The sequence below is a fragment of the Lethenteron reissneri genome, chromosome 65 (genome assembly GCF_015708825.2).
Source record: "Lethenteron reissneri isolate LAM-NWPU_2019-01 chromosome 65, ASM1570882v1, whole genome shotgun sequence".
In the NCBI taxonomy this organism is placed as follows: Eukaryota; Metazoa; Chordata; class Hyperoartia; order Petromyzontiformes; family Petromyzontidae; genus Lethenteron; species Lethenteron reissneri.
Window position 1 is genome coordinate 1,952,151 of NC_083843.1, and position 14,774 is coordinate 1,966,924.

General features: G+C 49.2%; 1 protein-coding gene across 1 annotated transcript in view; it reads right to left on the reverse strand.

Annotated features, from left to right (window-relative positions):
• The window catches only part of LOC133359437 (chitin synthase chs-2-like), a 33,169-nt gene extending 18,788 nt beyond the window's left edge, over positions 1-14,381 (reverse strand). The window contains exons 1-10 of the mRNA XM_061577847.1: positions 14,221-14,381; positions 12,665-12,797; positions 10,757-10,945; positions 7,867-8,930; positions 6,160-6,255; positions 4,917-5,085; positions 4,228-4,243; positions 3,418-3,548; positions 2,430-2,516; positions 48-183 (exon numbers count right to left, since the gene is read on the reverse strand). Coding sequence (XP_061433831.1) covers positions 48-183; positions 2,430-2,516; positions 3,418-3,548; positions 4,228-4,243; positions 4,917-5,085; positions 6,160-6,255; positions 7,867-8,930; positions 10,757-10,945; positions 12,665-12,797; positions 14,221-14,381 — 2,182 coding nt within the window. The remainder of the gene's footprint in view (positions 1-47; positions 184-2,429; positions 2,517-3,417; positions 3,549-4,227; positions 4,244-4,916; positions 5,086-6,159; positions 6,256-7,866; positions 8,931-10,756; positions 10,946-12,664; positions 12,798-14,220) is intronic.
• Positions 14,382-14,774: the final 393 nt, after the last annotated feature.

The window sequence follows — 14,774 nt, forward strand, 5'->3', positions numbered from 1 at the left end:
CACCACACACACATCCTGCACCACACACACCACAGCTGTCTACGCACCCACACCCGTCGGGTGAATTCTCCCGCAGGCGGCGCCAACGGTGGGGTCCCTCCTGAGTCGGTCGATCAGCATGGAGAGCGCCGAGGGGTAGAAGTCCGTGTCTCCGTCCAAGGCCAGCACATAGGTGTTGCGCTTCTTCCTCTGTGGCGGTGAACGGGGAGTAGTGGCACGGAGACAGATCAGCACCAGCGGTGGCATTACAGCCGCGACCTCGTACAGAGCAAGCAAAGCAACCGATCACTTAGCTCGTCAACCCCAACGCTCCTTCTCCAACCTCCAACAACCAAACACACAATGTATGTATGTATGCTGTATGTATGTTGTATGTGTAGTGGGTATAAATTGACGAATAAACTTCTGATGAGGCAACACGATATTTTATGTCTTTCTTTCAAGTCCCTAACACAAAGGGTTTTCGGTCCCTTTACCCGATACCTTGGGAGCTATGGCCTCCGAACTATACGGGCCCTATCACTGGGTACCCCGTTCCCCTTCGTCCTCCGGCTGGGGCCTAGAGGAGGCTATCTGACCCGACCGTACCCGGTCCAGGTCTTCATTCTTCAGCTTGCAGATGACTGAGCCAGACCTCTGAGAGGTCCGGCTTATGGACTGATTCGTGGCTTGCTCCACCCTAGCCACGCCTCCCTTCTAGAACTTTCTGGAAGGTGACATCATCCGCCGGTTCCCCCCTCCCGGGGCCCCGGGGAATGTGTCCCAGGATCCATTAGCTAGGGTTTGTTGTAGGCCCCTTTTTTGGCCATGGACATTAGCCCTGGCGTGATAGCGCTTCCGCCCCCTATTGACGATAAAGGGAAGCTACCAGCCCACAGAGTGGTGAGTGACGATTACCCCGACATATGTATGTTGTATGTATGTTGAACTTTTTTAGTACCGTACGTAGCCAACCGTGTTAGTCGGGGAAGGACAACAAACTAAACACAAACCGCATTTCAAAATTCAATAGTATTCAAAATAGATTATTTAAAAGTGCATAGCTACAGTAGATTCCTAAAAACAACCACAAGGGTCGAGAGATCGTTGCTATCTGCAGCGCTACAACCTCTGGAAACAATCTCCCCGAAGCGGTGTGCACACTCGACTCCATCATAACTTCATTAACAGTGACAACTTAATGGAAACAATGCGGCTCTTTTTGCTTGCGTACAACAACTAACTCCAGCCATCCTCACAGCAGCGGCTTTTGGTGAGCCGTTGAACAAAGATGGGCACTGCATCTCGCACTTTCAGATGCGCTTCTACGGTGGTCTGGAACGCTCTTCCTTCCGATATTAGGAAGCAACTGGAGCTATGCACTTTTAAATCATCAATTAGATTGGACACTAATTTCTCTAGAACTGCGTTTTGTGTTTGGTTTGTTGTTCTTCCCGCACACCTCCGATTAGCACAGTTAGCTACGTACGGTGTGAAAGAAGTTAAAAATGCATACAACTAACTCAGAGTCGCAAACCTATTTTGCTCATATTTTAAATAACTGTAATAAGTGTATGTATATAGATATTTCTTAATGTATAGAAATTTCGATTGCAATTTTTAATACCAACGTGATGATGGCGCGTTGAGTGATACATTTCTGCCAGAGAGGTAACCAAAGATAGACTTCTAAATGTGCCGAATCTGCGTGCACAGACACGCGTAGTGCAGGCTACGACTGGGCCTCCACCCAGAGGTAGAGAGCCCGAGAGAGAGAGACCCTCGAACAAACTAAACAATAAAAATTTACTAGGCAAGACCCACTGAGCTATTAGCTCTTTTTCAGAAGCGACCTGGCTATCAAAAATTATAGCTCAACAAAGTGGATTATCAATTGGATATTTATAGCAAATACACGAAATGCGTGATGTTGATTCTAAATGTGGAGGGAAAAACCGGAGGACCCAGGTAAAAATCCATACGACCAAGGGGAGAGAGACACGCAAGCTTTAAATATACAGGTGTCAGGGCCGGGATCGAACTCAGTGCCTCCTGCATACCAAGCGAGGTCGTTAACATCTCGCCACAGCGGCGCCCTAACAGGGTGTATTTGGTCTACACTTCCACACTGCTCCCACGTCTTGGGGGAAGAGAGGGGAGTACTCACACTCTACCCCACCGCACGGGAACTGCACATCCACAGAATGTGCAGGGCTTACCCATTTAAACTGGCAAGTGGAAGTGTAAAGCGGCCTCCCCAAGGTCGGCTTAACCTTAAATGAGTAAACATTAGCACTGGGGAGACAAAGGTGGATGGGCGTGGTGTTGGACACACGACCCGCTTGCGTGCCGTCCCGTCCTGAACAGGTGCTCGCTAACAGCATTTGCCTCAACAGTGTGTTAACGGCTATATGAGGGATCGTTGTCTTTGCAGTTTACAAGACCCTTACCTCCACCCATTCCTCTTGTTCATCTTTCTTCACTGTGTGGATCTTGCGGTAGATCTTCCAGCCAAGGAGGTAGTACATGTACATCACCTGTACAGAACACGTCAAGGGGTTTAATAATAACAATCACCATCAGCAGCAGCAGCCGTGATTGATCCACTACTGGATTAAGACCTACCCAAGTCGTCACGATACCTCATGAGATCCTGAGTCGTTATCCACCCAGCACCTCCATTACCGACTGATTCCATCGCTCCATCTCCTCGGCGGCCAATCCTCTTGTATAAGTTACATTATTTGGCTGCCACTCCACTATTATTCTCGACATAATGGCCATGATGGCGCGTGCTGCCCAAGTGTAACTCAAAAGCGCACGTGAAACGAATTATTAATCATCACGTGATTTCATTTTCAAATGAGGAGATGACTCTCGAAGTAGCATACAGATGGCTTCAATAGGCGTGAGCTATTGCCATCTCCTCTGTACGGCAGATGCTGGTGACAACTCGTAGAGCGAGAGCTGTAACTTTACATCGAGGTGGTTGACGAACCAGATGATTGCGCCAGGAGTAGCGGAGTGGCGAATCATCGCTGCTGCGTTCGTGTTGTGAATCGGGCGTTGAGTCGTTTTGTGTTCCGTCGCTCTGTTCTGGGTAGTGACCACTGTCGATATTAGGAATGCACAGGAGCTATGCACTTTTAAATCTAGATTGTAAACTCATTTCTTTAGAACGGCTTTCTGTGTTAAATGTTTTATCCGTCCCTGTACCTCCGATTAGTATGGTGAGTAGGGTAAGGTGTGGTGTGAAAGAAGTTCAACATACATATGGACGGTCACTGACCGGAGATATTTACTTTTCTAATTGTGCATCATCATCGTCATGTATAAGCGCATCAGCTGCTACTATGCTCTGTGTGGATGCGGTTGTAGGGTTTGTGGCCCAATGAGCTTTGGGGCAGAAGATCTGAAGCCCAAGGACGCAACAAATACCTGTGACCACCGCTTGCGATGGCGGATCATCTCCTTGTCCTTGAGGTGCACGCACAGCGAGTTGCCGTGCGGGAGTTTGTAGGAGAGTCGCGCTCCGTACGGCGTCTGAGTCCTCTCCATTGACGGCGCCTCTTGTGGATTATTCGAGTTTTTCTCAAAATACCTTCACATCAGCAGCAGAAGCACAAGCGACAGGGAAGACGCGCCCCAATTACTATGTTGCATTGTTGCTGCTGCTACTGCTGTCATCTTGGATGAAGTCCCCAGCTGTTACCTCACTGCTGCACTCGACAAAATGTTGAATATTTAGGTTATTTGGCTGCTATACATTTCCACGTGATAAGTCAATTCGTTGCGCTATTATTTGTGGCCAGGACGTTTTGAAAAAAGCTAATACCTCAGTGGGTCTTTCCTGATAAATTTAAAATAGTTTCGTTTCATATTTGTCTTTTGTGATATGCTTACCTGTCCTATACTTGGCACTCCTATCGTGTTTTTGTATTGTTTGTTGATGTAACGGTCTCACCGTCCCCTGCTGGACATCTGTGAAATAGAGCTTTGCAGCTCATCGAATTCCTCCTGCAGTTTAATAAAAAATTATGATTCTGAATTGAATACAGCAGCAGCAGTCGTGGGTGACCAATGATCCAGCACTCAAATATGATCTCCCAGTTGCTCGCTGGCTCACCGGCGGTCAGTTGCCTTCGTATCGCTCTTCTATTGCTACTACTTCTACAACCATCGTTACTGTTCACAAGAACTTCATAGATGAATTCCTCCACCCGTGTCGAGGGCCTCGGTCGCCCGGACTGAGTCGTATCGTTGTCTAAATTCTTACCAACGCACGAACAAAAGACAACGATCCCCCGTATAGCCTTCAACAGAGTGTTGAGGCAAGGACTGTTAGCCAGTAGCACCTATGAAGGACGGCCCGACACACGAGGGGGTAGGTGGCCAGCACCACGCCCGCTTGCTTTTATCTCCCCAATTGCTGCACCGTTTTGTGTAAATTATGTCATGCGACGTGTGCACTCTAGAGCAAGGTTGGCTTTGCATGGTGTGAAAGAAGTTCAACGTAAATACGGACGTGTATAAAAAGATGAGGCTGCCTGCTCAATTCAACACGAGCGTGAACGCTCATCTATCACACCGCCCACCACAATGTTTCTGTTTGCCAGCCAATTGTCAGTTTGTGCACCTTCGGATCTGTGCTCAACAACGGTGATGGTGACGCAAGGCCTCGCTAGGCCTGCGATCGGCGCTCACGTCGGTCATCTGCGTGACCATCACCAAACATCGTCATTGTTCACCGTGATTTATCAAATTCTGCACGAAGGCATCTGCGCAGGCTATTCCCATCCTTTTCTTGTTCTCGCGCACACCACGAGATGAGCTTAACTTCCCTGTGCCGTCCCTTGCTTCATTATTAGAATGCTCGTGCCTCTATCCATCCTTCCCTCCCTCCATCCACCCAGCTCATCTTGACCACATAATAACACCCGGTGCACTGACCGGCACACTTCGGCGATGACGTCCATGAGGCTGGTCACGAACTGGTTGACCACCATGTGATCTCCCTTCATCTCGAAGGCGTCATCGAAGTAGATGTGAGCCGAGAAGTCGTACGGTTCCCGCTTCACTGTCTTCCCCTTCTTTTCCTCCTTCTCCCTTTTCTCATTTTCCTCCTCCTTCTTCTTCTCCTCCTTTTTCTCATTTTCCTCCTCCTCCTTTCCCCCCTCCTTCTTCTGCTTCTCCTCCTCCTTCTTTTTCTCATTATTCTTCGTCTTCCCTCTGCCGCCGGAACCGACGCTTAGATCCTTAGGCTGACTCCTGTCCAGCCTGGCAGCGGCAAGGGGGAAGGGTGGTTATTGTTATTCCGCTACTGGCTCTCCGAGTCAAGGTCACGGTACAGCATCGCTGTCCTCTGCAATCGAGCGCTCACCCAAGATCTCCTGCCGAATGTTTCCTCCACCTTTCTCATCCCACAGATATCAGCAAACTGCCACCGCATCCTATGGAGTTCAACTCACAACGACCTCTACCCACAGCTGGCACCGGCTTCTGGGTGAGTGGCATTTCTCTGTAGCTGCAGCAGTCAGCAGCCGTCTGGAACTCTCTCTGTATTTATCTCCCACTGCTGCACAAGCAGCAGCAACCAAGCACCATTATCCACATTCAAGAAGGAGACTCTCACCTGTCCAGGCTCTCACCTGTCCAGGCTATCAACTTGTTTAGGCTCTCGCTCCCACCTGGTTCAGGCTCTCACCTGTCCAGGCTCTCAATATTATTATGCATCTTAATAATGTTTGCAGCCTATATGTGTTAAATCAAGTTGATTTAGTTGATTACAGCTTTCACCATTCACAAACATCGCTCAATGATCACATGCAAAGAACGGACCCACATTAAATACGATCATCTGATTGGCTGCCACGTTAGGAGGCCAAATGTTCCGTGCTAATCGGATGTGGAGGGAAAGGACAATAAACTAAACACAAAAAGCAGTTTTGAAGAAATTAGTTGTTAATCTAAATAATTTAAACATCCATAGCTCCAGTGACTTAATAATATCGGAGGGAAGAGCATTCCAGATGGCTGTAGAAGCACATCTGAAAGCGCGCGGTGCCGTGACCGAACGAAATTAATGGGTTGGTTCACACCCATCTGCATATTTGCGAGGGACTCCCACTGGTCCGTGGGATCCGGCCGCTTGATGGGAACTGGCGGTAGGTAAAATACTACCTCAGGATGGACGAGATGATCTTCGTCATCTCCTCCTTGGTCTCGTGCCACATGGTTGCGCACAGATAGATCTTCACCCTCTCTTGCTCTTGGCTGCTACAGGATACAACGAGAACATGACATCGTATTCGGATTGAGAGAGGGAATCGCAGAGCGCGGTTCTCTGTTTTATGCATTGGACAATGTGGGGTGGACATATTTTGGTCTGTAGGATAGAAGGGCAAACGTCACAAATTGTCATCATTTTGAAAAAAAACATGTTTGGATTATTTGATCATACTTTACCACCGACACTCAAAACACGACAAATAGACAAATGCATCGACCAGACTACCACACAATAAAAACAAAGATCGGCCATATAGCCTTGACAGACTGTTGGGGCAAGGGCTGTTAGTGACTAGTACTTATGTAGCCCAGAACGAGACTCCAGGGGATTTGTGGCCATTCACACAGACACACACCTAGTCACACGGACATCTAGTCACACAGACACCTATTTAGACAGACACCTAGCCACACAGACACCTAGTCACATATGTTGTGGGCTTGTATGGAGACAGAGTCTTCTTAGGAGGCAACACGTATTTATTTATAACAACGATAACGATAACACTCGGTCCCTAACACGGGCTAACGTGCCCTAACTAATAGGGCCAACCACTCTTTAGCCCTCCGGCTAGCGGGACCTAGGGGAGGCTGACCCGACCCAGCCAAGGTCCTCGGGTCTCGACCCTGGCCCACACAGACCCGGTCCTGAGAAGGGCGTCGGGTCGGGGGATCCTCAGGGTACTAGCCTATTGACCACTGGCCTCACTGAGCCCCGGGCCTTATAAGGACGGCGGGGCTTGGGGTCCAGGGTCCTATCTTCAGGTGGATTCTGGGTCTTCGGCTTGAGGCAAACTGACTCCAGCCGCTCTGGGGTCTGGCTTTTATGGGGCTCCCAGGGTCACCCCGCCCCTAGTCATGCCCACCATCTGGAACCTTCTCGAGGGACCTGGATTGTTGCGCAATCCTCCCCAGCCCCCTACTGGGGGGCCTGGGGTGTCCCCCTCCGGTTCCCAACCGTCCCCCCCCGGGATGCCTGAACCACGAGTCCTGCTTAGCACAGGCTGGACTCGCTATTGCCCCCTGTTGGCCCCTGACTGGAAGTACCTGCTCAACCAAAGTATTGGCGGCATATTATGCCCAACAATCACCCACCACACATAGATACAACAAGCAAACAAAGCCTGATCAGACTATTGGGGCAAGTGATGTTAGCGAGCACCTATGAAGGCCGGCACAAGGTGGTGGGTAGCCAACACCACGCCCGGCCGTCTTTGTCTCCCCAGTGGTGATGTTTACACACCACACCAGGTGCTCATTTGAGGCTGAGTCGACCTAGAGAAGGACCATGACCGGTTTAGATAATTGTCACTGATGTTGGCCGTGAGCAGGAATCGATCTCGGGTTACCGGGTTCGTAGCACAGGGCGCTAACAGAGACACTGCCACTCCCTACCTAGATACACACAAACACACACACACCTACTCACAGAGACACCTACACACAATCACACACACACACCTACTCACAGAGACACCTTGTCACGTACAGACACACCGAGTAACAAATGTATCGATTCAGACTCCCAGACACACCGTGTCACACACAAACCAAGTCACACGCGCACACACCACGCCGTACCAACACCAACAGACGGACCTCCTCTCCTCCTCCACCTCCTCCTGCTGCTGCCGCCGGTTGAGCAGCAGTCCCGCGACGAGACACGCGGGCTGCGGGGCGCGGCGCACGAAGAGCTCGCGTGTGCGCTCCATGCGCATTGCACCGCCCGGGCGCAACGCGGGCGCCGCCGCCAGCAGCAGCGCCGCAAACCACAGCGCCCCGGCGCCCAACGTGAGCACGGTATCCACCACTGAGTCCTTGCCAGGACCCACGAACGAGCAGACGGCAGCGGCCGTGCGGTCATAGAAGAGTGAGGTAGTTGCGGACGTCGTCTGCTCGGAGCCGTTCCACCGTCGGACCGACTCGCAGTCATAGCGAGAGTCGCCCGAGGCGTCGAGCACGAAGTGGAGGGCGACGACGACCGCCAGGGCGGCGGGCGTGGCGAGGCAGAGCGGCGCGGCGAAGCAGCTCCTCTGCTGGCGGATCTTGCAGGCGGCGTTCGCGAGCCACTTGCAGAGGATGGAGGCGCCTGCCTGCACGCCCAACAGAGCCAGGGCGAGCGCCACGCTCTCGCGGTGTTCCGCGATGCCGCCGATGGCGCTGAAGCTCCTCCACTCGCCCTCGACGCCCGCGTCCAGCAGCACGACCGCCACGATGATGATCGTGCGCACGAGCGAGCCGTAGAACTCGGCGAGGTTCCGCGATTCGCCAACGGCGTCGCGGAATCCCCGGAGCCAGCCGGCGGGCAGGAAGTTCTCCCACCACGACAGGGACACGAGCAGCAGGCTCACCAGCAGCAGCGCCAGGTGGGCAATCATTCCCGCCTCCGTGGAGCCGCCGTTGGGCGCCGTCAATGCCACCTTGGCGACCGACAGCGCTAATGCGCCGAGACAGCAGCAGAGGGAGGCCAGGCTCAGGAGCTTGGACGTCCTGGGCGGCTTCCTGCCTCGCGTCCATCTTCCGACGAACTGCAGCGCGCTCGGCACCAGGGTGACACCATTGAGGAGGAGGATGCTGCTGAGAAGGTTCGCCGAATCCGCCGGGAGGATGACGATGGCCATGAGGGCTGAGCCGAGACCGATGAAGCCTTCCAGCAGGCAGTTCTGGGTGACGCCCAAACGAACGCAAGGACATTGAGAGACAACGAGAGATTGAGGATTGTTGGAATGGTGAAACACGCCAATTAAACGCAGAGCCTAGAGTGTCTTTTTTTAAAGGCCTTGTCGTTTTTGTACAAAACAGGTGACAACTGCACTGGCCAACGTTGGCGAGGCATGGGAAAATCAATCCCCACTGATGGACAAGGCCTAGCGTGGATTAACAACAACAAAACTCAATTCAACACGTAGGCTTTCGCGACCAATATCATCCATAAGATATTTTTTGGGTTAGATCGCGTAAATATATAAATGTGTGGTTAAACCCCCCACCACCCGACACTGACAACTAGTAAGGGTTGTCACGTAAACAGAACATGCCAATTCGTCACTAGTACAGCACACCATAGTGTTGGAGAGCCAAGCCACAAGATTAATCTGAGTACGACGTTACGCCAGTAATTACAACTAGCTTAATCAGAGTTTGTTAATGACGGATGTTTTGAGGTTGTTGTTGCTAATTGGGCTTGTGCACCACTGTCAACGCAGCTGCAGCATTGCCAACATAATTTATTTTTAAAATTGCGATACCCAGCAATGGATTGGCAAATGACTCTCCGTAAATTATGTTTATTGTTTCATTTTTGATAATGATATTGACGCGATGCTGCTGCGATTTAATGGTCAGCAGAGTGGACGTGCACTTACTCAGGCCGCCGGGTCTATCTCCCGGCGCGGCAACTGAAGCAAACGGGAGAGTTTGTGACCTCTCCTCGCTCTGTCCGCCCAGAGCCAATGGAGGCGGTGGGGGGGTCTAGCGTGATGAGTCCACTGGAAAAATCCTAATTTGTATTTATACTGGAGGAATTCGATGAGCTATAAAACTATTTTTCAAATATGTCCAGTCGAGGTGGGACAGAATGTTGCAACAACAAACAATACACGATGTCAGTGTGCAATTTACTTTTAAAAATATACAAATGAAAATAAACTTTTTAAGTTTTCGGTAAAGTCATGTAGGTAAAAAATAAAAATTAATAAAAGTAAAACAAAATAAAAAATAAAAATCACGACGTTTCGGAGGCAACACAAGCTTCCGTCTTCAGGTGGAACCGTCACAGCACGATAGCTGTGTGCAGGAGGCCGTTTCTTCCTGACCTGCTTTTGTGCTTTAACCATCTACATGGCAGAGGCTCGGTCTCATTAGCAGCAGTTGCACTTTGAACAACTCTGGCACCCCCCCCCCCCCCTCTCAGGCTCAGTCCTTTGTTATGTAGACTAACCGTAGTCTCAAGCCGCACCTTACCATAATAATAAAAAGTGGGCCATTCCTGGCCCATCCCCCCCCCTCAACCAGTATATATATACGGGGTAGTATCTCTTGTAATCTCTCATTTACTTGATACAGCTATCGTGCTGTGACGGTTCCACCTGAAGACGGAAGCTTGTGTTGCCTCCGAAACGTCGTGATTTTTATTTTGTTTTACTTTTATTATTTTTTTATTTTTTACCTACGTGACTTTACCGAAAACCTAAGAATATGAATACTTGCAATCAAGAATGCTTCAAATCTTGAATTAAACTTTTTAACTTTACCAGATGAAGCCCACTGAGCTATTCGCTTTTTTTCAGATGCGACCTGGCTATCAAATAATGATAGCTCAACGAAGTCGCTTATCACCATGTGGAAATTTATCGCAGCCAAATACTATAAATAATATAAATGCATGTGAATTATAAATGTGGAGTAATGCACCGGAGGTCCGGGACAAACAATCCATGCGACCAAGAAAAAAAAACAGGCAAACTCTTTGTCTCTCTCTGACCCTTACCAGAGCGATAATCTTCCAATTGGAGGCATCGGAGTTCTTGAAGGCGAGCCGGAGGCCGCAGCGGATGGAGCTGAAGATGTTGGGGATGACGAGAACGAAGGCAAGGACCCAGGAATAGAACTGGTTCTGGCCGAGTTCGCCGGCCTGTCTGGCGACCTTCTTCATCTCGGCCAAGTACACAAGGCTCAGCTGCGTTCCACCACATTGCACACGCCAGATGGAGGGAAGCGTCACGACACTATGTGTATCCTATCAATAGAGGGAATCCCCATTGAATGTGTGGCGTTCACACTCCGCATTTTCAACTTAAACGCGGATTTTTCGTTTACATAACGTTTTTCGCTTTAGCGTGCACGGTGCCCCCACTATAACGCGAGTCTAGCATGTGATAAACTACTCGCTATAACGCAAGTATGGTGCGCACTGCGCCCGCTATAACGTGAATCTAGCATGTGACACACTGCGAGCTATAAATGTATCGTTACCCCTCTTCAGATTCCTGACGACTGCCTGATGATGCTGGCTGTGACTCCCAGCGAGACATTCGTACCCAGTTGGTAAACGCGTTTGGATTGCCCTCCAACAACAACGACAACACTGGTGGTGCTCAATGTCAATCAATAGATTAACGCTCCTGCTACTGCCGAAGCGGTAATACACATTGATTGGCTGCACGTTTGTTTAGTGATAACTTCATTAATTGGCTGTCAGGTGAAGGAGGGTGCGCGACACAACTTTTACTCACGCGATTTGACCCAAAACGAAATTATTAATCACAATGTGGATGCCATCATTGTCATCAGCAGCCATGGTAAATCCACTGTTGGATTAAGGCCTCCCATTATCTTCTCGACTACGAGTGAACGGCATTGATCAGTGGAGCGAGTTGACAGTCTCAGCTAGCTTCGAAGCTCAATTCGGAGCGAGAGAACTCGGCTCAGATGCATTGACATTGAGGGGCGCGTGTCTGGACTAACTAACTACTCAAATAAACCATTTTATTTTACCAGGTAGGGCCCACTGAGCTATGTAGCTCTTTATTAGAAGCCACTTGGCTACAAATGACAGCTCAACGCGTTGAGAGTATTTGGCTGCTTTACATGTCCACGTGATGGTGATGATGAGTCACGAAGTCGAGAGTATTTGGCTACTTTACATGTCCATGTGATGGTGATGAAGAGTCACTAAGTTACGAGTATTTGGCTACTTTACATGTCCACGTAATGGTGGTGATGATGAGTCACTAAGTCGAGAGTATTTGGCTGCTTTACATGTCCGCGTGATGGTGGTGATGATGAGTCACTAAGTCGAGAGTATTTGGCTGCTTTACATGTCCGCGTGATGGTGGTGATGATGAGTCACTAAGTCGAGAGTATTTGGCTACTTTACATGTCCACGTGATGGTGGTGATTATGAGTCACTAAGTTGAGAGTATTTGGCTGCTTTACATGTCCATGTGATGGTGATGATGAGTCACTAAGTCGAGAGTATTTGGCTGCTTTACATGTCCGCGTGATGATGGTGATGATGAGTCACTAAGTCGAGAGTATTTGGCTGCGTTACATGTCCGCGTGATGATGGTGATGAGTCACTAAGTCGAGAGTATTTGGCTGCTTTACATGTCCACGTGATGATGGTGATGATGAGTCACTAAGTTGAGCCGTCATTGTGGCCAGGTCGCTTCTGAAAGAAAGATAACTCAGTGGGATTTACCTGGTAAAATACAAATACAAAAACAGTTTAGTTTTTTTTATACATCTAGGGCATGTGTGTATGTTAGACTTATTTTGTACTGTACGTAGCAAACCATGTTAATCGGAGGTGTAAAAAACGAATCGGGTGATGGTGCAGCTGTGAGGTGAGGCTGAGGAGAGAGGTGGGGGGTGCCTCCTCCTCCTTTCTCCTCACCTTGCTGAGCACCGCCGTCCCGAACACGGCAAGGAAGAGCAGCGTCAGGGGGATCAACCTGAAGACCCGAAGACCCCGAGTCGAGGATTCCTCCTCATCGATATCTGGGCGAATGTTGAACCTGTCCCAGGATCTACGGTGGACACAGACATTCGGTCGAGTCACAGTGTATTTTGTGTTGTGACATTGCTCTCTGCTGCTGCTTTAGCTGCAGCAATGCATTGGAACTGTTGTTCACATAACCTATTCACTGGTTGTGTTGGGTGGAGGCCTTACGACACGACATTTTACACATGCGATCTGACCCGAAAATGTATTACGAATGACGATGAGGTCGCAAACGTCTACACGTGCTAGATTCAGTCGAGTAACTTCAGAGCTTTTATCGACGATGTTCGTTGCCAAGAGGAAGAAGACGTTGACGAAGCAAATGGAGAGGAGGAAAAAAAACAACCTCTGATTATTGCGCAAAGAAGATTGGATTGGTGGACGCTGGGCATTGCACTAAGAGGCATGGAGAGGAAGACCATGCGTGACCATTCTGGTCAACGTGGGCTGGGGAAGATGTCACTTTGTGACCGATGCTCGCCCATACCGAGATCGAAGTTGACGTCTTCCGTCGCCGAGCCCAGAGTGATGGGAACCTCCGCGACATCGATCTCAGACAAGTGACTCAAGCAGCTTGAGCGACGGATTCTGGTGCATTGCGTCACTTTGCCAGAAACCAGTTGGCTATCAATGCTCAACATACGAGGGTCGGTTTTACCACGTGATTATGTTTACGTACACAGTTTAGTTTGTTGCCTACTATCGAATCACGCTGATCTTGAAAGCTAAGCAAAGACAAACCTGTCTGCTGCTGCTGAGGTCACCAGGTTCTCAGGACAGGAATAACACGAATGCAGACGTTTTCTCATTGAAAATATGTACATTTCAAAATAGCAGTCCTGGTCACAAACGCAAAGTTTGTGGGAAATAATAGCCATTTTCGGTACAGTTTAGGCATAAACAATTAGGAAATAACACTTAGTATCTAGGAACAAAAAACATAAATTTGTTACACAGTGTTATTATTAATGTAGTGGATTATTAATTTATCTTTTGTGTCCTGATCACAAAGCAAAGTTTGTGGGGAATAATAGCCATTTTTTGTACCTTTGAGGCATAAACAATTGGAAAATAACACTTAGTACCCAGGGACAAAAAAAATCATTTTTTTGTTACACAGTGTTATCTGTGCCGGTCCTAGGCCTTCCCTAGGGCGACTCAACCTCAAATTAGTACATTTTTGTAAGCATCGCCACTAGAGAGACAAAGGCGACCGAGCGTGGCGCTGACCACCCACCCCCTCGTGTGCCGTTCCGGCCTTCATAGGTGCTCGCTAACAGCACTTGCCCCAACCGTTTGTTACAGATATGCAGAGGATATTTTACGTCTTCGTGGTGGTTATGGTGGTAGTTTTGTTTGTAGTGTTGTTGGCAGTGGTGTTGTTGGTGGTGGTTATGGTGCTGGTTGTGGTGGTGGTGGTATTAGTAGGTGGTGAAACGCGAACTTACTTCTCGCATTGGGATTGGGGCTCCACTTCTGATTGTGCATTCCTCAGCACGTCCCTGCTGCGTTCATTCCCACACGGGTACTCGCATTTCCATTCAACAGCTCCCGCCTCTCCTTTCTCTAGCGACGTTGAGAACCTGGACGTTGCTTGAGGCGTCGTCATCGCGCCGTCTACGCGTTTGGAAGCTCAGATGTCGGCGTTGTCAGAGATTCTCCCTCTAGCGTCTCCCTTCAATAAACATTAAACCCTACTTGTCCGCGATGAGCTGTGGCGTGGTTAACAGACTTAGCTCATCTATTCAGCTAAACTCAGAGTCGTTGAGGCAATCTGACTGATAGTTTTGTCTTTGAGATGCGATCGCGTTCATATGATATACTGTTACAACGTGTATTATAATTGTAACACGAACTAGTGTTATTAATGATTATAAAAGTAGCAAGATTAGACTCCAATGGTGAAGAAAGAAAACATCTAACACTGAAAACAATGCAGATATTTTAACTGTCTACAGACTTCTACAGAGGCATCAGCACTGAGCCCTCTAGGGAGCGGGGT